At 37.5% G+C, this 22,696-nt stretch overlaps 1 protein-coding gene across 1 annotated transcript in view; it reads right to left on the minus strand.

Annotated features, from left to right (window-relative positions):
* The window catches only part of REV3L (REV3 like, DNA directed polymerase zeta catalytic subunit), an 87,564-nt gene that overhangs the window by 39,993 nt on the left and 24,875 nt on the right, over positions 1-22,696 (minus strand). Inside the window, 10 exon segments of the mRNA XM_035900692.1 lie at positions 224-1,206; positions 1,579-3,537; positions 3,539-5,786; positions 8,730-8,869; positions 12,802-13,039; positions 15,607-15,735; positions 15,932-16,080; positions 16,166-16,250; positions 17,201-17,305; positions 18,082-18,176. Coding sequence (XP_035756585.1) covers positions 224-1,206; positions 1,579-3,537; positions 3,539-5,786; positions 8,730-8,869; positions 12,802-13,039; positions 15,607-15,735; positions 15,932-16,080; positions 16,166-16,250; positions 17,201-17,305; positions 18,082-18,176 — 6,131 coding nt within the window.

The raw sequence follows: 22,696 nt of genomic DNA on the forward strand, positions 1-22,696 counted from the left end.
GTTCAGATACTAGAGTCCATCAGGAAGCAAAAGGGTGTTCTGCTTCTAGACTTTTTTCATAATTCAATAGTTACTTTAACAATAATGCACAGGCCTTTTCCTTTCCAAAACTAGTTTTAAATATATTTTTTGTGGAGATGTAATTATTTTCTCATTATGTCAAAAGAAATATAATATTTGGAATTTTTGTTTGTGTATCATTAGAATCACTTAATGGATTTACCTGTGGATAAAGGAGTGAACCCAAGAACTTCAGGTATTCCATCTTGATTTTTTCTCTCCACAATGGGTGTACTATGTAGGCAAATGGATTCTGAATTTCCAGGATCTTCATTAACTGGAAATGGAGACGTGTCAAAGGATGTCCTAACGTCTTCTTGGGTGGATGGAGAGTTTTGTGCACTTCCAACAGGTACTATGTCATTTCCTTCCACAGAAGACAAAATAATATCCTCACTTTTCCACTCTGTGTCTTCTAAATTGGACTGCTTGGGATCTGGAGATGCTACTTGCTGCCAGGGAGGAAGTACTGGAGAATCTGGTGAACTGTAATTGATATAATAATCTTCCTCCTCCTCCTCCTTATCATGTTCTAGTGTTGAAGTAATAAGTGTTTTACTTTCAGATGGCGTTTTATTAGAGTCTATGTCATTTTTAGTATTTATAGAAGTTGCTATAGTGCTTATAGACTTATCACAGGTTTCCTTGGTTTGTGTTTTTGTAGTTTCTGCCACAGAAGCAGGAGAATTCTTTGTAGGCACAATAGGTCTTTCATCTTCCAGGCTAGATAAATTTAAATCTTTAGCTGCTTTTACTACTTCTATAGAATTCTCTTCAGACAATACTGCAGAGCTGAAATTCTCAGCTGACTTTTCCAGCTCAGCAGGATGATTCTTAGGTAATTTCTTGAAATGTTCATACTCTTCTTTGGCATGAAGCCATATCTGAACTTGCTGTTGGCTTGGGGCACACTTGCATGGCATTATGACTATTTTTTTGTCTTCACTAGTTTTATGGCTATTACTTTCTCTTTTATTAACAGTAGAGTGACCATAACGGGGAGGAGACCCTGGTCTAGGACTTTCTGTCATTGCTGAAAATGCAGTCTTCCAGAGTCGTAGACCTTCTAATGAGAAGTCCCCCTCAAACTCAAGCAGGTCATTTGGAAGTCTAGTTTCCACTGTGAGAAGTCGTCCTCCAATCTCCCTGCGAAGAAAATAGTGTGAATAGTGTTTTGTTCTAAACTGCATTGCAGGCAGTCCTCAAGATGATAGACAGGCAGAGTCCGGCTAACTAGTTTTCTCACTATGCAATTCCTGTGGGCAGTATCTTACAAACCAAGGAGGCACATTCCCACTTACTACAATAATATCAAGCAATAAAAAACCAACAAAGTGTCATGAATGAAAATGAGTATTTGCACGGGAAGTACAGTAATTTTCAACTTCAAATGTATGTATATCAGATGGGATCTTTCATGCGTCTGTGCCCCATAACAGCATAAAATTGTTCACAGGAATAAATTAAATTTAACATAATCACAAGCATATGTAGACAGAAATGCATGGAACACAGTACCTTGGCTTTTCTGGAGCATCTGAAGGATTGCTGCAAAATGGTTCCTGATAAATTGTTTCTGCGAGATCATGATCTAGCAAAGTTGCCATGATTTCTTCACGACTGGGTGGGGACATGAGAGGCTTAAGAATGTGAGCCGTACGAGGTGTAAAACTTCCATTCTTTGATTGTGAGGGAGAACTGGTTGATCTTGGTGAACTATCTGGAGTTGGAGTTAATGTCTCATTGTTTCTTGAAACATATAATTCTAAGTCCTCAGAAGCTGCATCTATAAGTTCACCATCAGGAGAAGACAATATGGATGTAAAAGAGGTATTAACTGAATCAAGTGGTTGACAGGGTTCAAAAGTGGTTTCTTTTCTAATGTGGCTTTGGATCCAGTCTGAGCTGGTTGGCTGAGGAAGGTTAAGAAATCTCTCTTTATTTACTGCATTTCTATTCAATTTGAATTTCTCATTTAAACAGACGTCAGTCTCTTGCATACAAGAGGTATCTATAGAACTAGATCTAGAAGTTGAAGGATGAACATTTTTCCTCCATTGGCTATGGCAGTGGTTCTCATTATTATCCAGTGAGGTTTTCTCAAAAAGCTCAGGGCTCAGAGCACCAGACCTTATCCATTTACTTGTGCTTGAAGAATGCTGCTTTTCTTCCTCAGATTTTTGGTCATTATGACACAGAAAGTCATTTTCTGTTGTTTGTCCAGAACCAAGATCTTGAACTGCATCACTCAAGAATTTCTGGGGCAAATTTTGATCTGCTGGGACAAACTGGCTTGCAGAATATAAACTGCAAAATCCGGTTTGCCCTATAGTATTAATATCAAAGTTGTAATTGTGGTCTGGAGACAAGCTGTCTTCAAGCGAGTAGCAGCTTTCAAAACCGGGGTCTGAAAAAAAAATGGGGCTGTCATCAGACACAGTGTGATCAATGCGACTACTGATCTGCTGGCTTAAAGACTCCATTTTTGAAAGTTTTGGTGTTTTTTCTTTAGGTTTTGTATTCTTGGGAGCACGAGATTTTCTTGGCGATGTGACTGACCGTGCTCTTTTGATTGCTTTATTCTGTTCAAGAGGGCATGGGATATTCCTGCTCAGCTGTGTTTTAGCCGGTAACAGTTCCTGGGTAACATTTGCATTTTGAGCTTTCTGCTGTCTCTTCTGGAGCAACTCTTTCAAAACAGCGAGGCCAGACTGTCCTTCACTGAATGCTGATGGGGCCACTATAGTCCTGTTTTTATACTGGGAGATGGGTTTTGGTTGCATGGTTGTTTCTGACAGAGACCTTTGTTTCACTGTTTCAGGTTTAAAATGTGACATATCCAAAATAAATCCTCTCTGGTTTTGATCCCAACTTAACTGATTCACTGGACTCTTCAAAGATGTTACAAAACAGTTCTTAGGCAACTGAAGTGGCCCAGGGCTTTCCTCAGATGACTTAAGAATAGAAGAACAAGGATCAGAATGCTTGGATGCCTCTGGTAAACAAAAAATCTGCTGCTGATTACTGTCTTTACAATGCAAATAGTTAGTGGCATGTAACTGATCCATCTTCACTGTGTCCAAAGAGTCACGAGCTTCATTTAATTTCCCAGCTGGTGGTAAATATCTGTTTTGCAAATTTTTTATCTCTTCTGCTTTTGCAAAAGTCTTATCTTTAGAAATGCGTGCATTCTGTGTTACCTGAGTTGAGTGATTAGATGGATCAAATATGTTTTGAATGAGAGCAGAATCCTTCATTCTAAATATAGCACTCTGAGTCCTGGGCCTCTGAGAGCTCATTTTTGGTACTTCCCTTCCAGATGCCACAGGAGTAGATGCGAGAGATGAATGAGGGTCTTCTCGTGGAGCAGGTAAACACTGTGCATCTACAGGCTTATCAATTTCCATCAATGAATGAAAACAGCCTGATGAATTACCTTGTGCATCAGCTGCTGAAGGGAGCTGTGCTGATGGTAGATCCTGCTGAATAGCCAGGAAGAGGACTGTCTTTCCGGTTATGAAGTGGCTGCAAATTGACAGAGTTGTAAGAAATCTCAGGCAGATCTTGACGTTTCAGCACAAACTTCACTTCCGCAGTAGAGCGAGTATTTCCTTTTTCATCTTTAAATACAACGCGCTTTCTTGAGGATGCTTTTTCAGCTGTTTTTTGTCTTTGTTTTGCTCTAGGTTTCTTCTTTCCATCATCTGCTGTTTTATCAGCCTGATTAATCTTTTTCTTCTTCTTGGTAGATACAGCAGGGCTAGCAAATTTCTTTTTACATTTCTTAACCTGAGTTTTTGCTCGACTATTTTTTCCTACACTAGAATTAACAGTCTTGCTGTTGTACATATTGGGCCCCCTACTAAATAAAGCTTCTCTGTCCAGGTTGGTCAAAATTTCTTCTGCTTTTGGATCAGTGGGAGACCAGCAGCGAGGTGGAGATGTGTTTACTGGACTTGTGCTTCTCTCAGAAAGAAAACCTAACTTAGACATAACATCACTATAGTTATAGTCACAGTCTTCAGCTTCAGCATTGTAGCACGGTGAAGGAGGAGAAAGAATTGTATGAGTCCTTTTTCTGAAAGATAAAGTTCTTTTAATATTTCTACTACCTGTTTTTTGTGGTTTTCCAGCTTTTTTCTTGGTTGACTTATGTTTTGCTTTTCTTTTGTGACTTTTCTTTGGTGTTAGTGGATAAATAGGATATTTGGTTGCAGGAGAGTCAGGAACTTTTGGCCAAAAGTCCTTTAAAGGTGCAAGCTTTTTATATAAGTTCATCTTTTCCTCTGTGAGTACTACTCTTTCCTCACTAGAATCTACTTTCCCTAGCTTAACAAGCATATTTTTTCTCCCTCTAAATCTATTGATGATAATATATTTAATAATAACAGGTGGCAATTTTTTAGAAAGTTTTCTACGCTTTCGAGACTTCTGAGACCCATCCGAACTTTCAACACCTTCTATCGGTTGAGGTAGATTAATTTTTGAGTTGTGTGCGACAAAGCTTGGTTCACTGTCTTCAGTCTCATAATTTACCTTCCGTTTCGTTCGGAGCGTATATTTATTCCCACATAATCCAAATGACTGCTCAGTTTCAAGAGATCCGTCTGCAAACTGGCAGTCAGTATAATTAGCAGTACTTGTAGGCATCTTGTTTTCAAAAGCCTCAAGAGGAACTTGAACTAAGTCACTAGGTAAAGCACTATCCTTATCAGGAATGTTACTACAAGCATTACCTTGTGTATAGCAGCTTTCCTTCACTGATGCAACATCATTTACACTTGCAGGCTCCTGATGATTGATAAAACTGTGTTTCTTTTTATTCAGCTTCAACCTGGACTGTTTGTTGCCTTGCTGTAATTTATATGTCACGGGAGCTAACTTCTGTGGTCGACTGAGACAATTAGAAAGAACAACACTAGGAAAGAACATATAGTGTGCTGCTTGTTGACTGAGGCTTGGCTTTTCTGCCTTATGCTCCTGAAATTCTTCATACCTAATTTTAAGCTTATTAAGGCCACCTTCATCAGTGTTATTTTCAAGTGAATGTACCACAGTTCGACTGCCTCCTGAACAAGACACCAATTCACAATTTTCTGTAACTGTTGCTGGAAAAAAACTATTTATATTTGCACTGCTGGATTTTTCATTTACTTCAGAGGACATTTTACCTTTGGAGTGGCTGGAGTGGCTCAAATCGGAAAAGTTAAATAAGTTTTTATTCAACATGCTGTCACCAATGTGGCGGCCCACATGCATAAAAGAGACATCCTTTTCAGCCTTTCTGATGCTAGTATACTTCCTACTAGGTATCTGTCTGCTCACTGATGAAATGTCGTCCTCATACTCAAAAATATTATTTTCACATGAAGGAACTGGGAGAGTATCTTTCTTGTTACTCTCTTTGTGAGCGTTTTCTGCATGAGTACTATTGCTGAATGGAGTTGCGTACTTTGCTGAGTAAGTGCTTTCTTTTGTAAGAGCATGGACAGAAAGTTCAGGTCTTGTTTCTGTGTTTGGTTGCGAGAGGTCTTCTACTAAATCTTCATTATTCAAAACATGGTTAGAAAGGGCACTTGTGTGTTTACACTGAAAAGTAATTTTAGCAGAAGATGGGGGTTCTAGCGTAGCAGCATCTTTGTGAAAGATTGAGGTCTTTACAGACATTTTGCTTGTTGCAATGACAGAGGAGTGAGTTCGAGAACTTTCATTATTCAAAGGATTGTCTGAAATGGAAGACAAGCAATTTTACTCTAGTTTTCCTGTAAAAAAGATAACCTAAGGCATCAACCATTTTAATGACATTTTCCTGAAAGCCCTCCCATCCAAAAAGATAAAAAGTAAAACTCTTCTATATCACATTGCATTTATGATCAGGACATCTACAGACCCTGAATGCATGAGCTGCTTTATCAAAGTCACACTGTCAGTATATTTGTGTTTCAGCCGTTCTGTCAGTTTTTCCTAAATGGTAGGCTTGCATACAATTGCCAAAGATTTCATGCTGGTTTTCTGAAAGAAGGCTTCTAAAATCACTTTCAGACAACTAAATACAAACAGACTGATTTCTAGAAAAGCTTGTTATCCTGCTTTGTCTCTGAGAAGTATGCATACTCATTGGCTCTGAAAAACAAAGAACTTATTTAAATGACTTTCCCCATACAGAAAAGTCATTGCACAGAAAGCTAAAGTACTATCTTACAACATGGCAAGGGCTTTGTATTAACTGTCCTGTGTGCTAAGCATAGGTTGTTTGCTGCACTTTTATAAAGCAGAGCAATCCGCCACCCAATTCAGGTGTTTATGCAAGGAGCTGACACCATTTAGTTAGATCATGAATTCATATCCATGCATTAACATTCCCACACAGATCTGCGACCAGCACATGCAGCGGTAACTGTCCTGTGCAGGCTCATCACATGGTACCTGGGATGATTACTCTCTTTCACTGATACTTCCACCACAATTACTGCAGGGTAAGTGTGGACAGGCAGGTGGTAAGTAACAAATTAACAACTGGTTTGCCTCAGCTGTGAGCTTGTTCACAACCACAACGAACACCAAATAATTTGAAGGAGTTTATTCCTCTGCAAAGAGGCAGTTACCACAGAGCTCCTGGCATATAGCAATTTGTTCATGTGTCCACATCCTTAGCTGAAATGTTGAAGGGGGATAGGAGTTATGAAACATGCTCTGTGAGCTGAAAGCAGGTGCTGCACACTGTTGTACTAGATAGGGGGTCCTTTGGGCCTTTACTGTAAGTCTCAATCAATTTGGGGATTATCTTAGATTCATGCTGCCTTCAGCTTAGCAATTTATTTGTTGCTGGGTGAGAAAAATAAAAGGAAGTCTCAATCTGTTTCTAATAACATTTTCTAATGCATACACAGAGTCCCTAATCTGTGAAACACAGCTAGGAGATGCTGCCTATGATTCTTTGAGGGTAGGAGTCCACACAAAGAATGAGGATTAATTGAAAACCAAGAAAACGGGAGTTTAGCAAAGTGTCAATGAACACCTGGAAGATACCTGACTGTTCAGACATAAAAATTGCAAAAATACTTATTAATCAGTCAGATGTTATGGACACAGATTCATGTGCGGATAAGCGTTTTGTAATTTAGAGGAACTGGACTGAGACCTGTTTTGAATTTACTGTATCTTCTGTTATAAGAGGTTGATGTAACAGTTGACAGTAATAAACTCATTCAAAGCTGACACTCTTCTGCTGCAAGTGGTATTTCATATACTTAAAACATTCTAAAATGTAAACAACGATTTAAGATACAGTCTCATTACCCAGAAGCATCCCTTTTTACATTAAATTACAAAGTTCTGCAAATAAGGATATTACAATCGTGTATTTTGCAAAACCAAGTCATATTAATAGTTCATCAAGTCATGTATTAACCCTACCATTATACCTGTAAAAGCAAAGGAAAAAGCAAACTATGCTTTAAACAGTGAACACAAAAGAATAGTTGTGGCTGTCTATGTAATAAGAACATACAGCTCACCTTCTCTAATAGAGGATTGCTAATAGACATACTAAGACGTATGTATTTTATATACTAATATATGATGATTGTTATTTTTGTCAAATAGCTTCAACAGACACAAACTAATAGAGAAATCTTGTAAAGGATTACATTCCTGCCTCGAAGAGCAAATGAAATAATAGGAAATGAGGTACATGTACGAGTACAAACAAGATTTTACATTAACCAGTTTGTACTATGGATTAAGAAAGGAACTCTGTACAAAGTGATGTTAACCACAAATTTCAAATTTTAAAGGCAATGAAGTATGACTAATACAACAATTCTAAACAAAGAAGAACAATTACTGTTGATTAGACCAAGAACAAAAATTAACCTAATGCTGCGAAAACCCTGGATACAGTTATATATTTTTCCCCACAAGACCCATACATTTTACATTGTTTTGCTCAAAAGAATTTTATAAATGTGAAAATATGTAGATTGTCTAATGAAACAAATAATGATATTTACATATTTGCCTAACCTCAAAGTGTGCATTAATGAAGGTTATTTTGATCAAAGACAGCAGGTTATAGAGAGATGGCACAAGATATCGCTACAGATTAATTTCATTTTTTTCTAGATTTTGAAAGGCAGTTTCTTCTGCATCAGCTTTGCCTCTGCATAGTTGTTTTAACTCATGCAATCCCAAGATGTGAACATGCAATCTGCCGAATGCAACATAGGCTCAAACAAAGGCTTACTCTATTTTAGCATGTGTGGCAAGCACTCGCAAAGCAAAGAATCCTAGCAGGATAAATGATCCGACAGAATCATTAATTTTAACACCATATTTTCATAAGAAATAATAACAGAAAAATACCCCTTGCAACAAGGTAACCATCTTTCCCATAAAACAAATTAAACAATGCCCTTCTTTGGATCATTAATACAATAAGAAAAGCAGATTCTGGTAATTTGCAGAAGGCACTGAGATTAAATTATGGTTAGCTTATGAGGAAGATGTTAAGGGCCGCCTTCTGCAATCCATTAAGAGCATTTCCTTCCAATTGAAACAAGAATTGAAAACAGTTAGCACTTTTGAGAATTAGCAAATTGATCTGAAAATGAACGAACTATGACCCGGGTAACAATTCAACTTCCAAAGTTGGTTTTCTATTTACTTACCACCATTTTCATCTGCAGTCCCATCTAACTGAGGTATAGAGAGATTAGTTAGGAGCATATTGTTACCACTCCACTCCATTTCTTCCTCTGAAGATGAATCCTCTTCTGTTGAGCTTCGATGCATATTTTTGCCAGCTGACCTAAAGAAAATGAAGGAACTAATTAATGCACAATACTTCTCTTAGAAAATACCAATAGTTACAGGGAAATTCAAAATCAAAGGGGTGTGGTGCTATGTGGTTGTGTAATATAGGGGACCAAAGGGAAACAAACACAAAATTTGTTACATTTCTCAGGAGAAAATATTATTCAATGTTACTATTTTAAAAGGAAACAGTGGTAGCCAAGCATTTAAAAACTACAGGCAAAATGAGCAGGGTTCACTAGCTTAAGAAGTTAGATAGAAGGCATTCAGATGCTTAATTTTATTTCAATTTTACTGAAATTTAATTTCACTGCTTAAAAGTGCTTGAAATTTGAAGACTCAACTGACTATGCAAAATTATTTCAGTATAGCTCTTGGCAAACAGATTTTTTTTTTTTTTTTTAAGGAATCTTTACTGTATTATAACAATTCTGTCTCTTGACAGGCTTAACAGCCACCAAAGCAATGTTTGTTTCCGTCCCTCCTTGGACATTCTGAAGTTGTTGTGGCTAATACTTAAGCCTCTTTTCCTAAGTTAACTGTTCTACACTGCCATTTTTACAGTCATAAATCTGCCAGGAAAAAAAAAAAAGTAAATCTACAAAGAAAAGCTTCTATGGATTTTTGAGGTTTTTAAGGTGGCATGGCTTTATATGGGGAAAAAAATAGAAAAAAATATATAGAAATACCCCCCCTCCTAGTCCCCCCGATATATTACATCTCTAGAGGCACTTAGGAATTTGATTTCTTCTTCTTCAAAATAAAGCATGAGATGGAAATAATTCTTCATAGAAATAAGCTATTCTGTGGCTACAAGAGAGAAATCCAGACTAAGGAACTGAAGTTTGCATGGGTTTTTTTGTTTTGGTTTTCTTGTTTGTTTTTTGGTTTTAAGATAATAAAAATAACAATAATCTATCCTAGTAGTTTGATATATCAAAACATTATTGTATAGTACCTTAAAAGGTATAAATATAATGGTTTTGAAGTTACAGGAAGGAAAAATCCACAATAACCTAAATACAGTCTATTTTCGAAGAACTCTTATCTGTGGAGTTCAACCAGAGCATGAATTATAGGTATCATAACACTACAGACATCTGAATATGCCCAGCACTGAGCCAGCTTAGATCAAGCCATGTTTATTAGTTCAGAAACAATAGGCTCAAATATGGCTACATAATTTCCAGACTAATGCAAGTCTGGAAGCAGCATGACTTGGAAGAGAGACCTAACTAACAAGCACAGCCAGGTATGCAGTGGCCACAATCTAAGTGAGCTTAGTTATCCCTCTTCTGTGTTCCCTAAAGATGGAAAAAGTACAGTGCAAAGACATTCAGCTCTATATGCAAATGAGTATCAAACTGGGGAAAGCAATCAACACTCTGGAGAGTAGGGCTGCTATTCCGAAGGATCTCAGTAGGCTGGGGAACGAGCTGAGAGGCACCTCATGGTCTCCAAAAACACAAATCCAACTGTCCCACAAATGGGATGAGATAGCCCCACACACTGCTACAGGCATGGAGAGAGCTGGCTAGGAAGTGACTTTGTGGAAAAGGATGCAAAAGCCCCGGTGGACAACTAGTTGAACCTGAAAGTGCGCAGTGTGCCTTTTTAGCAAAGGCTGCCAGTTGTGTCTTGGGCGGTGACTGCAAGACTGTAACCAACTTCAGTAGTTGTAAGGCTGCATCTGGAGTATTGTGCTCAGTTTTTGGGCATCCCACTACAAGACAGACACTGACGAACTGGAGCAAATCCAGCTGAGGAGCACCTGGTGGGGAGAGCTGACTGGTGGCTAGAGCACATGATGTATAAGGAGAGGCTAAGGGAACAGGATTTATTCAGCCTTGAAAAAAAACTAAGGAGATCTTGTTGCACTTGTCAAGTATCCGATGAATGGGTATAAAGATGATGAAACCAGATTCAAAGGTGCATGGTGATATGAAAAGGGCAACAGGCGCAGGGCTGCCTCAGGGAACGTTATGTACAAGGAAAACATTCTTCATTATGAGAGTGTTCAAACACTGCAACAGTTGCCCATATAGGCTATGCATTCTCTGTCTTCGGAGATACTCAAACCTTGACCAGACAAGGCCCCATGCAACCAATCTATCCAAAGCTGCTTTGACCAGGGCACTGGACTATACAGTATTTATATTTTTCTTCCAACCTGAATTAGACTATAAACCTGTGCATGAAGCAGATCTTTATCAACTTGAATAAACCCATTCAGGCTGGAGACAACTTCTGCAGATAACAACTTGGATCTCTCTGCATCCAAAACTATAATTTCAGACTCCAGGAAAACTTGTGTAATGCAGCATGATACCACCATACATGAACCAGTCCAGGTCTTGATGGGCTTTTTGCTCCAGTTCAGCACAAATCAAACCCAAGCCATTTAATTCAGCCAGTAGGGTATTGTTACTCTTCATTATCTCAATATATTTTTTGAGATAATGGAAGATTGGTGGACACCCAATAACAGGCAAGTCATAGTATGGATATGGTAGAATGCATTAGGAAGCTGTACAGATAGCATGAATCTGAGCAGAAAAATGTTGGATCCATCCTTAGACTCAAGCTGGCTCTTTCTGCATGAGCAGAATCATGCAGGGGGCAGAGATATCCATGCTCTTTCCTGAAATCAGTCCAAATTCTGCAGAGATCACACTGAAGCAAAGTGTGTAATTGAACATGAGTTGGCTCCCTGTGGAGGCACCTGGTATGTACATCCTCCCCAGTGCTTTCTATCTGGGATTAAGATGTAGGCATACATGACCAAGTTACTTGTCAGCCAGGTCATCAAGTCTTATGAGTTTTTAAATAGGATTCTTTATTGCATAAAAGCAGTTAATTGCTTCAGGACCTTACCTGTCTCCAGTACAGTCATGCCCATACAAAGCTGTGCCTGAGCTAATAAATTCTGCAAGATATAGGCTGGTTTTACACAGAAACTACTACTAAACTGAAGATTAATGTTTTAGATGGAAATTCCAACTTTTCAGACTACTGTGAGGGGAAAAAAACCAAAGAAAATCAAAGGTCAGATAGGAAAAGTAGCTTTAGAGAAATAGGAGACTAATGATCTAATTTCTGATTCTGTTCCAACTTCTCTGTGTATCTTCAGCAAAGATTAAATATTTCTATGCCTCTCTTGCTCTCTGAATCATAGTATAATTATGATTTCCGATGTAAAAAAACCCAAAAGTTACATCTGTGAAGTGTCTCATCTTTCAAATAGAATTATAAATACCAGAAGGTCTTCCCAAAGCAGGTGTGAAGAGAAACTGGATATAGCTTCTTTCAACGCCTGTCAGTGCAGACTGTACAAAAGGTCATTACAACCTGAGAAGGTGTTCCAAGAATCTTGGCCTTAAAAATATTCAAGCTGCTGACCTTTAGCAGTCCAGCACAGTGAGCAACATTCATGTTTTGATTTAAGCTTTGAGCATGGAAACAAATGGGTGTTTTTCTCGGACTTTTGGGTCAGTCTTCACAAGAATACTTCTTAAATATTTCACTTCAGTAAAAGGTACAGGCACATGAGATGTACAAGATACACCTTAACACTTGTACTACATCCAAGGTGTGACCTTAAAAGCAGGTTACAACTAAAGGGTTTTTTTTTATTTTATTTGTACTTGTAGGACAAAAAACCTACTCAATTTTTCCCTAAACAGCAAACATGAAGCTTAGGCCCAGCCAAACCTGAACATTTAATCTCTATTTCCATATAAAATTAATGATTCACAGCATCATCTAAACAATTGCACTCTATTCCAAGGTCTGCATAGATTTTTCCAATGCTGTTAACAGAGACCTCTCTACAGGTCACTGGGATCATAGCATACTTGAAAAAAGGGTGGGAAGAATGAAGGATCTGGCAGAAAAGAACGTATTAAGAAAAGAAAATCACATATATACCTTCTTTTTGGCCCAGGCTCTTCAATGCTACTGTCCCACCTTTGGGACATTAACAAGCTAAGTTCCATTTCTTCTTTCTCGCACTGTGGCTCATTTTCTTCATCATCACTGTTCTGAGAATTTCGACAGCTTCCAAGAGAACGATGGTGAGAGAGTGTTTTGTGATGTCCCATCTGATATCCATCATTCTCCAATCCAGCCAACAGATCAATCATGGCCTCATCAGCACTACTGTCCACTGCAGAAAAAGCCCATACAAGTAGAATCTACATTTTGTTCTACTTGTAAATGACTAGTTATAGTCTACCAGTAAAAAACAAAACCAACCAAACAAAACCAAAAAACCTCTCAACATTTTAAAATCTGCTAGTTCATAACTGTCTAAAGCAAGGCAGGCTACAGAAACAAAGCTCTCTTCAGATCTTATTTTTTCAAGTTTTGTGATTTGTTATCTTTTCTAGCTCTTTATCTAGAATCTTGACAACCTTCATTTTTTATTTCTGCCCCCCTCTTCTAATTGTAGTAGATTTAGTGGAAGCACTTCTCTCTCTCCCCCTCCCATTACCTCCTCACATTCAGTAAAGCCTCACTCTCCCTTTTTATTTCAGCATGAGTGCCAGCTTCTGAAGCATCACTGCCTTCTCTTGCTCTCACCATTTCAATGGCTGCATTACTTTGTTGGGCACTTCTCTCTGAATTGCTTGGAAGACTTTCAATCACTGCATCTCATGGAAGTTGATGCTGATTATGACAAACTAGTTGTTCTTTCCTTCTGTCCTTTACTATAATGCTTAACTTCATCTCCCTTTTCACTGTAACCTTTTCCCTTCCTAGGTTCCTCTAAACACTGAAAGTTTATCTGACTTCACTCTGCCCTTAAATTTTGTTTTTATTTTCCTCTATTTGACCCAAGCTTACACTAACTCATGCACTTGCCTTTTTGTTCTTTATTTTTATTTCTTAAACATCCTTCCAAGTCACATTTTTTTCTCACTCTCCTCCTGCTTACCTTTCATCTGACCTTATAATCAATTTATGATCTCCAGTCTACCAGGCATCTTTGTTACTTCTCTCTCCTTCTCCTCTGGCTGAAGAACTACAATCTCTACTTCCCTTCCTCAGGAAATATCATATGATTTACAATGATCCTGAGAATCATATAAAATAGATCTGAACATCAGTGAGGAAGGCATTTTCCCTATTTTACAAAGGTTTCACAAGACACCATGCAACCATTTAGAACGGAAACCATCCCCTTTGCCAGAGTTCTGAATTAACCCACTTTCAATTGCACTTTCTGTTCTTGGCTCCTTTACCCTTTGTGAGATCCATCATTAAACTTCCCATTAATATAAACCTTGTTGTGTACTCCACAGCAGCAGTAGTGTGCTTCACAGCCCCTATGACACTATGACTCTACAAAAGTATAGTAAAGACTAGTCCATGCTATGAAAAAGCAATAAGAGACCCAAAGATGCAGCACGTTACTCATGGTCACAGAAGACACCAGCAATTAGTAGCCCCATGATAAGAAGAAGAAAAAAAAAGGGGACAAAAGAAGAAAGAAAAAGTCGTAAAATCTCCACTTGATTCCCTAGCCACTGGGAAAACCAGACCTTTTCAACACTCCTATTTGGTTGAGCAATTCACAGGCACAGTTATAAGATGTACCCTACATATTATTTTAGCCACTTCTCATCCTCTCAGCATAACCTTCTCACTCAAAAAAAATTAAAAAATAATAATAAAAAAAAGAGATAAATCGATGCTCATGTTTCCATAACCAAAAACTTGCCTACTTTCTGCAGAATAAAACAGCACCAAAAAATACTCTTAATCCCACTCCATCCACTCTTCCTTTCTTTGCAAGAAAGGATTGCATATTGTTGTATATTGTATTACCCATAGACATATGTTGTTGCCCATATTGCATCTTGTTGCCCACGCACATATTCACACCATATATTTAGCAAAAGCACTCTAGGCTATGGGTTTTAGACATTTTCCCCCCTCTGCACCTTGTGGTATCAACTTTAGTGCATATTAACATTATACCTTATATTTACATAAGAATGTATATAGAGATAGCATCATCTATGTGCTTTTCACATCCTCTGGAGTATTTGAACTACTTCTACCTGAAGTAGCTTTTCACACAGGTTCCTTCGTTGCGTTATTTTATTGTTGTTTCCCCCTCATGCCATCCACATTTGTTTGCTGTTATGTTTTTTCTCCTCCTCTTTAATGTTTTACTTCTTGTTTCTTTGCCTTCAACCATTCCTTTGCATCCATATATTTTGGGAAATGCTCAGCCCTGCTGCAACTTGCCTCTCATTATCAGCCTACTATCCCCCAGTATCTCCAGACAGCTGAGCTTCTAAAGATAGTCTATGAGCATGTTATCTGCCATAACTGTAAGAAAGATGCAGTAACTGCAAGAATATCATGGATAGACAGTCAAAATCCTCTTTACTCTGATAGTTTTAGTCCTATAACCCTAAGAGCATAAGGAAGAGCAATACCCATAAGAGACTGTGTTGAGCTGACCTGGCAAGAGGACAGGCTTTATTGAAGCAGTAAAACACAGTAGGCTCCACAAATACACTGTCCTGGTGACATTTTTAGAAAATATCAGGTGTTTTTTTGGTGGTGCTGGTAGGGGGTGTGTGTGAAGTCTCAATCTGTTGACAAACTCCCTGAGGTAAACTACTTACTTTCTTTCATGACTGGTAACATAAGTGAACACAACAAAGACTGTGGAACAATAAAATAGCCTGGAAGAAAAGACATTCCAGTCATACTCACTAAAAACTGGAGTCTGACTCAGTCTTTGAGACAAAGGCTGAAAGATCTGACTATTCTCCACAATGTTTAAGATTGCTTCTTCATTAATAAGTGCTTCCTCTTCTTTATCAATATGCATCCTATTGGATTCTTTAAAAGAAAAACAAAAAAGCAAAAGGATGAAACTTCAGAGTCACAGACATCAATACCTTATGAAAGCAAGCCACTTTAAAATGGATTTTACTATTCAAGTATGTTTCTGCTATTTGCTATAGCAATTTTAAATCAACAGCCAAAGCATGACATAGATTTATGCCTAAACAATTATGCTATTAAAAATACTCACCTTTATTCATCTTTTTATCTTTATGCACTTCTACCATATTAGCTGGCGTACACTGAAAGGCTTCAGGAGAAAGTACCTCTGAATGTAGTGTTAGCTCAGCAGAGAACTCCTCTGATCCATTACTGTAGTCCACTGATCCTGACAACGTTCTAGTTAATTGAAAACCAATTTTTAAATGCATATGTAAGGTTTGCATAGAATACTGTACTTTATGGCAAATGGCTAAACACTTACACAGAGAAGTCATTTTGCTTGAGGATTTCTTTAAGTCTCTTCTGAAAAAATTTTTCACTCTCTGTTGCTGGCACAAATCCACGGTCTTTAAAATTTAAAAAATATTTGTTATTCAGTTTTACTTTGACCTCTCAACACAGAGAGAAGCTACAATTACTAATTCTATTAGGAGATGGCTCAAAGCTGAAGTGTCCGCTAATTTTAAGTGCCAAATTTGAGGGCTGATTTTTCAAGTGTATTTAAACACTTTAGAATACTTCACATACTCCCATTGATCTCATTTGCGAGTATCAACAGCATTTACAAATCATGTTGCAATTACACCAAGGTGAGCATCCAGGAAAAGAACAATCAGTGAATAATTTTGAAAAGTCTGGTTTATGCAGCCTGAAAAACATTACACAGAAATGCAGGGAAAAAAAATACAGTCAGAAAGCAGTCTGCCTTAGTCAGGACCATGCCTCTTTCCTTCTTGCAATCCTCTGGCTTACTTGCCAAATATAATTCATATTTTAAAAGAAACACGGCCTAGAATAGCTCTGTTCATTATGAAATTAATTTGCAGAGCACGGTCTTCCCTGTGCAATGAATTTTACATAAAAATAAGGGATTTGTCCACCCTTTTAGAATTTTCATCTAACACCACCTTAGCTGTAATTCCACAGAAATTCAAAGGAACTGCCCTTGTGCATAAACTACCAAGGAAAGCTTCGTGATAAGAGATTTAATTTTGTCAGTACTTAAACATTTAAATGTTTTCCACCATAAAGCATGCAATCTTAACTGTCATTATCATTCATTCTGCCTAGAATGCTTTACATCTAGCTGAATCAAGATGTTTTTAGGCAAGGTTATGTATCTTGCTTTTAAAATTGGAACACACATACTGGGCAATGAGTAGGCTTGGAACTGAAACAACAGTACATCTAAAAAGCCCTCAAACTTGATAGACCAATTTAAATTCTGCTTCCTGCTTGCTTCTCATTCACAGTTTTTGATAAACACCTGCACAATTTTTTAATTTTTATTTTTTACCTTGTGACTCAGGTGACTTAATCTGAGAAGATTCATGTTTCTGTCTCCGTCTCTGCTTTTCATCTTCCCATATAGCTTGCAAACCAGGGTTCCTGCCAATCTGGGCTGAAATACACAGTAATACACAAAGGGAAGTCTGTCAATGGGATGAAAAGCATTCTTCTCCCCAAATTAGATTCTGACACTCTTCTTAATCTCTTCTGTAATTTTAACCTGTTATTTAATTGCAATTAGAATCACAGAATAGAATCATAGAATCATTTAGGTCGGAAAAGACCTTTAAGATCATCAGGTCCAACTGTTAACCTAATCCTGCCATTCTACCACTAAACCATGTCTCTAAGCACCTCATTTACCCATCTTTTAAATACCTCCAGGGATGGGGACTCGACCACTCACCTGGGCAACCTGTTCCAATGCTTAACAACCCTTTCAGTGAAAAACATTCTTGCCTTACTCTAGGATATAGCGTTGTGTAAAAGTTAAGGTGTAACTTAATTTGTTTTCTAAACTACCTGTTTGTTTTCTAGATCTTTGGCTTTTTCTGGTCTTCCCACCCAGTATGTATGTATAGATGTATGTACATACATACACATACTCGATGTTGATATTTCACTTACTCTCCTTATAGATCTGAAATGTTCTGTTATGCATCAATAAAAATATCTTTCTAGTGTTCTGACAATAGGCTAGTCTTATAACCTGTTTTATTCCCGAGTTCATTCAATTTTTATATTTTTTTAACTTTATAAATTTGTAGATCAACAATCCACTAACACTGAAATCTGGATTGTGGCTTAACTAAGCTGAGCCTTAAAAACCAGATGACAACACAGTTCCTGTCCTAAAACATTTTACATGGAAAGTTATTAACACTTCACCTTCAATATCCAGTTGATTTAAAATGTCAGCAGCTACTGCATCCACCTCCAATTCACAGGTACTTTGTGGCTCAACACCTTTCAACATTAAAGAGCTGTGACAACATAAATACCACAGGTTAATTTTATCAATATGTTGATTTTGAAACATGTATCATCACTGTTTTCTAACTGGACCAACATGTAAAATATTTCAGGGGGAGCGGGGGTGAGTACCTGAATACAGAATTACCAGTTCTCATCCTCACCTGCAAGTCCTTAAATTAATGTTCATATCCAAATCTAGTAAGATGAGAAATTTGTATCTTCAACTTAAAGGGATTAGATTTTTCTTTTGTGAGGAGAAGAGAAAGAAGTGGTAAACAACTCTAAATACTACAGCAATTACATCAATGTTCTCCTCAAATACAAGTTGAAATGTTCTATAGAACTCTCAGCCAATAGGACCATCTGCGTTCGCATGATCTTGCGCCCAGAAAACACAGCGGCAAGAATTTTTCTCTCTCGTTCACAGTTCAGAGCAATGCAAAACAGTTTAACATTTCCAACTAAGGCAAGTGAAGCAAAAAATGTTTTATTTTTCAGATTTTTAAAATTTATTTAGGGAGCTTGGAGGTAGCTTGGTGAATATAAAGAGGGTATTACCATCCCAAACACGAGCAGAACTAAGGATAACTAGCTTAGTAAAGACTTAAAATACTAGGAACAGATTCAAGCTTGTTGTGTAATGATCTGATTGTCTTCCTACTGTGCCTTTTCAGATCTGCTAAGGTCAGTGGCTTTCCACCTGTTGCTGTCAGTGAACTATTTTGAAGGAGTCCATGGAGGAAGCTAAGAAAGAGAAACTTTCTCCCAGGTTTATGTGGAAGCCTGTTTACCTTGTTCAAAGTTTTTAGGGAAACACAGAAAATCCCCTCAAAGCTCCCCATGGTTAAAATACGCTATTCTTCACTTAAAGTATGTTATTCTTTAGGACTCTTTAGGTTAATTGACTTACAACATCTACTCGCACTCCTACATTCCCTGCCGTACACAGAGCCTCAAAAATCTCAGCATGGAATAGAAGAGAATTCATTAATATTTTCAGTGCTCTCTATAAGCTTTAAACAGAACTCACTATAGAACAAATAGGTAGTAGGTGATGTAATTAAAAGCTGGATATCCTCGACACCTTCTCTGAAAATTAAGTATTTAACTATCTATGAAAATTAAATCTGAAAGAAATGTAAAATTAAAACTGCTTTGCTTACGTTGGAAGAGCAAAAATCTAATGACTTCTAAGGAAACATCAGAGAACTCAACCACAAAAATATTTTGAATTTCTAAAAGGCTTCAGGGCATCATATTTACTATCAAGAGATAAGATAGCATGCCAAGAAAAAAAACCCCAAACTGACCCTTTCATCACATTTGTATCACAATTGTGATATTCTAGAAAAGAAAAATATTTACTTCTAAACTCCTTTTGCAGAGGTCTATGGTAGAGACCATCAGCAAACTATAGATTACATGAAGTTAGGACTGAAGCTAGTTCAGACATATGCTCTCCCTTAAGAAGGTTATCCATGGGCAAAGCGTGTAAATTTGCTCAGTAGAGAACTAATTAAAATTGCTAGGATGGCTCCTGCAAGAAAGCTCTAAAATATTTTTCCTGATTTTGAAGAAGCAGAAGACCAAGAGGTTCTCTCAAATGCACTGCAGCAATTAAACTGGTTTAAACAAGCTGAATCCAAACAGAAGGTAAAGGGCTGCTTTCAAAACAGCTTCAGTGGTCTACTGCTTTAATATCACATGTAAGTGAAGTATAGAACAAAGCAGTACTTCTACAGGGGTGCAACATTTCTCCTGTCTTGCTTCCTTCTGGCCCTCAGTTTTCCTTGCTTCCCCCAAAAGAACAACCCTTTCCTCCACAAACTGAGGTCCTACAGCCCAAAGGGCAAAGGCTGAGATACCATCTTCAAAACAAGAAAGGGACACACAAACCCCACAACAAATTAAGAGGGCTACTTATCTGAAGGGATAACACAATGTGAGCTTTTATTGACTGCTGTCCAGTTCTGTCAATAGAGTGGAGATCTAATACTTGTAAAGTGTATCAATGTACCATATATGACTTAGTTTAAGATACCAAAGCCATTTGTTTATGATTACAAAACCAAGAATTATTTATTAGGTCCACAACAGTGTGTGAGCTTCATGAACATTAAGACAGACACTGGAAAACAGATTCTTTGCTTTGTAAGACTGTTAGGTGGTAGTAACGTGCACAAAGAAAACTGAAATTGTTAGGCTATGAACTACTTTATTATGCCTGTATCTGTTTGTCCACCTATGAAGAAATAACATCAGTCAATTGAAATACCAACTGCTTTTTCCATAATGCAGAAATAGTTTCCTGCATTGTTAGAGAACACCGAGATCTTACAAGGAAATGAGAAAATTATTTTTAACCATAAAAGAGTGAAGTTCTGAAAAAGTCCACTTTTTTTTTTTTTGTTTTCTTAAATCTCCAGTAGAGATGATAAACCCCAGTGATTCACAGCTTGTTAGCTTAACTGTTTAGGCAAAGAACTGGAGAAGACAGAAATAAACAGTGTTTGAAATGTAAGCAGAAATTTAACCAATCCTAGAATATCTATTTACTGGCACTTATAAGGGAAAAGACAGAGAGGACTGAAAGGACATCTAGTTATTTGGTCACTGACTCTTTCTGTATATCACAGTAATACAAAGTTCAATTTGTATTACTAGTTCAATTGCTCAGCTGATGCATAACTTACTTCTGGGGTAAGAAATAAATATTCCCCAGCGTAAGGCTGACAGGGTCTACTGTGATAACCCCAATTCCTCTACAGCAGACTTGGCTTTCAAGAATCATCTTTGCTCTCCTCCTGTAGTCTCACCATTAGAATAGTGGAACTTTTATTGGGAAGTAAAATCCTGTGTTATACATAATACAAAACTGAGAAACAAACCAGAAATCTAAGAAATTGGATTTTGAATGGAGTGAGGGATAAGAAAAAAGGAACAGGCATCCTGAAACTCAATTTTAGAAATCACCTGAAACTTAACATTTTGAAAGCATATAGTTTAAAAACAGAGAAAACAAAGTTTCCAGAATAATTTATTGGCAGACACACTTTTAAAGTATGTGATGTCACATTTTGTGGTTGCATTAATACAGTAAATGTATTTTTCATTCTGTATGTAAATGTATGTTTCGCTTGGTTACAGTGAAAGAAGGCAGAGCAGGATATTTCTTTATTCTAGACATCCAAAAGTAGTCTGGCAGAAGTTGTGGAGCACTCATCACATAGAATTCATTAACAACTGTAAAGATGCTATGCATTAATATATGATTACTAATCCCTCCAAGTCAGCAGTACAGATTCAGAGTTATTGCGAGTTATTCTCTCGGAATTAAGAGAGCAGATCATAGAACTCCTAAACCAAAGCAGCTCAGACTTTTAGCAGAAGTAGACTGCCTATGCCCTAATGCACATTTTAAGGACAATCCATTGCCATCATGCCCCTCCCTTCCCAGTCATGCCATCAGCTGAGAAACAAGTCCATAATGTCATCAAAATGCCTACTTTTCATGTCACACACTTGTATTCATCAAAGCATTCAAACAGAGCCTGCCTGCACGGCAGGCCACAGAAACTGCAGGCAAGCTGAAACTTGCATTTTGATCACATAATAAGAACTGCAAGATCACTGGGAAACAAGAACAAGGGAGGAGGCTGCAAAAATTCTGTCTGCTCCCTTCATGAAATCAAAGCGTTTCTGGAACAAGTGAAAAGGGACCACAATACACAACGGTCATTGGTATCAGAAGAGATCCTGATTTTAATACTTTCCTTTGCTAAATGACACATGCAAATGACCAGAAATCTGGCAAGATCTGTCTTTGACTTGTTTGATAGATACAACAGCAAAGCTCTAAGCCTTCTACTTTCCCTAATTTCCTCTTTAAAGAGAGTCCAGAGAGAGATAGAGAGAATTCTTGAAAAGTTTAAGACAAAATATGTTTTCAGTGTTAGTGACCTATTTCTGAAGAGTGTGCTTGATGACTAAAACCATTAACCGAAACATTTGCCTTTCCTCTGACAAAGAGACAGCTTTCTATTCTTTTCCTTTACCTAGTTAGGACATTTTGTCAAAAAAACACGTCTTGGTTTTTCACATCCCCATCAAGACTGTGGCCAGTGATTCTTCTTGAAAACTGATCAATATCACAGACAGAATTGGCCAAAGAGCTTTTCAAATAATCAATTTGTTATTTATTTAGATTCTAATATGGATTTATCCGATAAAAATAACACTGAATTCAAAACAAACTGGTAGTTGTCACTGTAACTGAAGTCTTTTCCCATATTAGTTTGAAACATATTCTTTGTCTGCAACACACAAGATTCAAATGATTTTGGCGACTGGAAGCAGAAAAGCTCATTTTGCCCAAGCTCTAAATTAAACAGATATTAGGAGTCCTTCTGTCAAAGACTACAGTATTCCAATTAACAGGGCATATTACTCAAATTAAAAACAAAACACTGAGCTAACAAGAGCCCTTTTTAAAAACTTAGGACTTACCATCATAATTCTTGTTAACGTT

Source organism: Egretta garzetta, unplaced genomic scaffold (genome assembly GCF_000687185.1).
Source record: "Egretta garzetta isolate BGI_Z169 unplaced genomic scaffold, ASM68718v1 scaffold18, whole genome shotgun sequence".
Taxonomy (NCBI): Eukaryota; Metazoa; Chordata; class Aves; order Pelecaniformes; family Ardeidae; genus Egretta; species Egretta garzetta.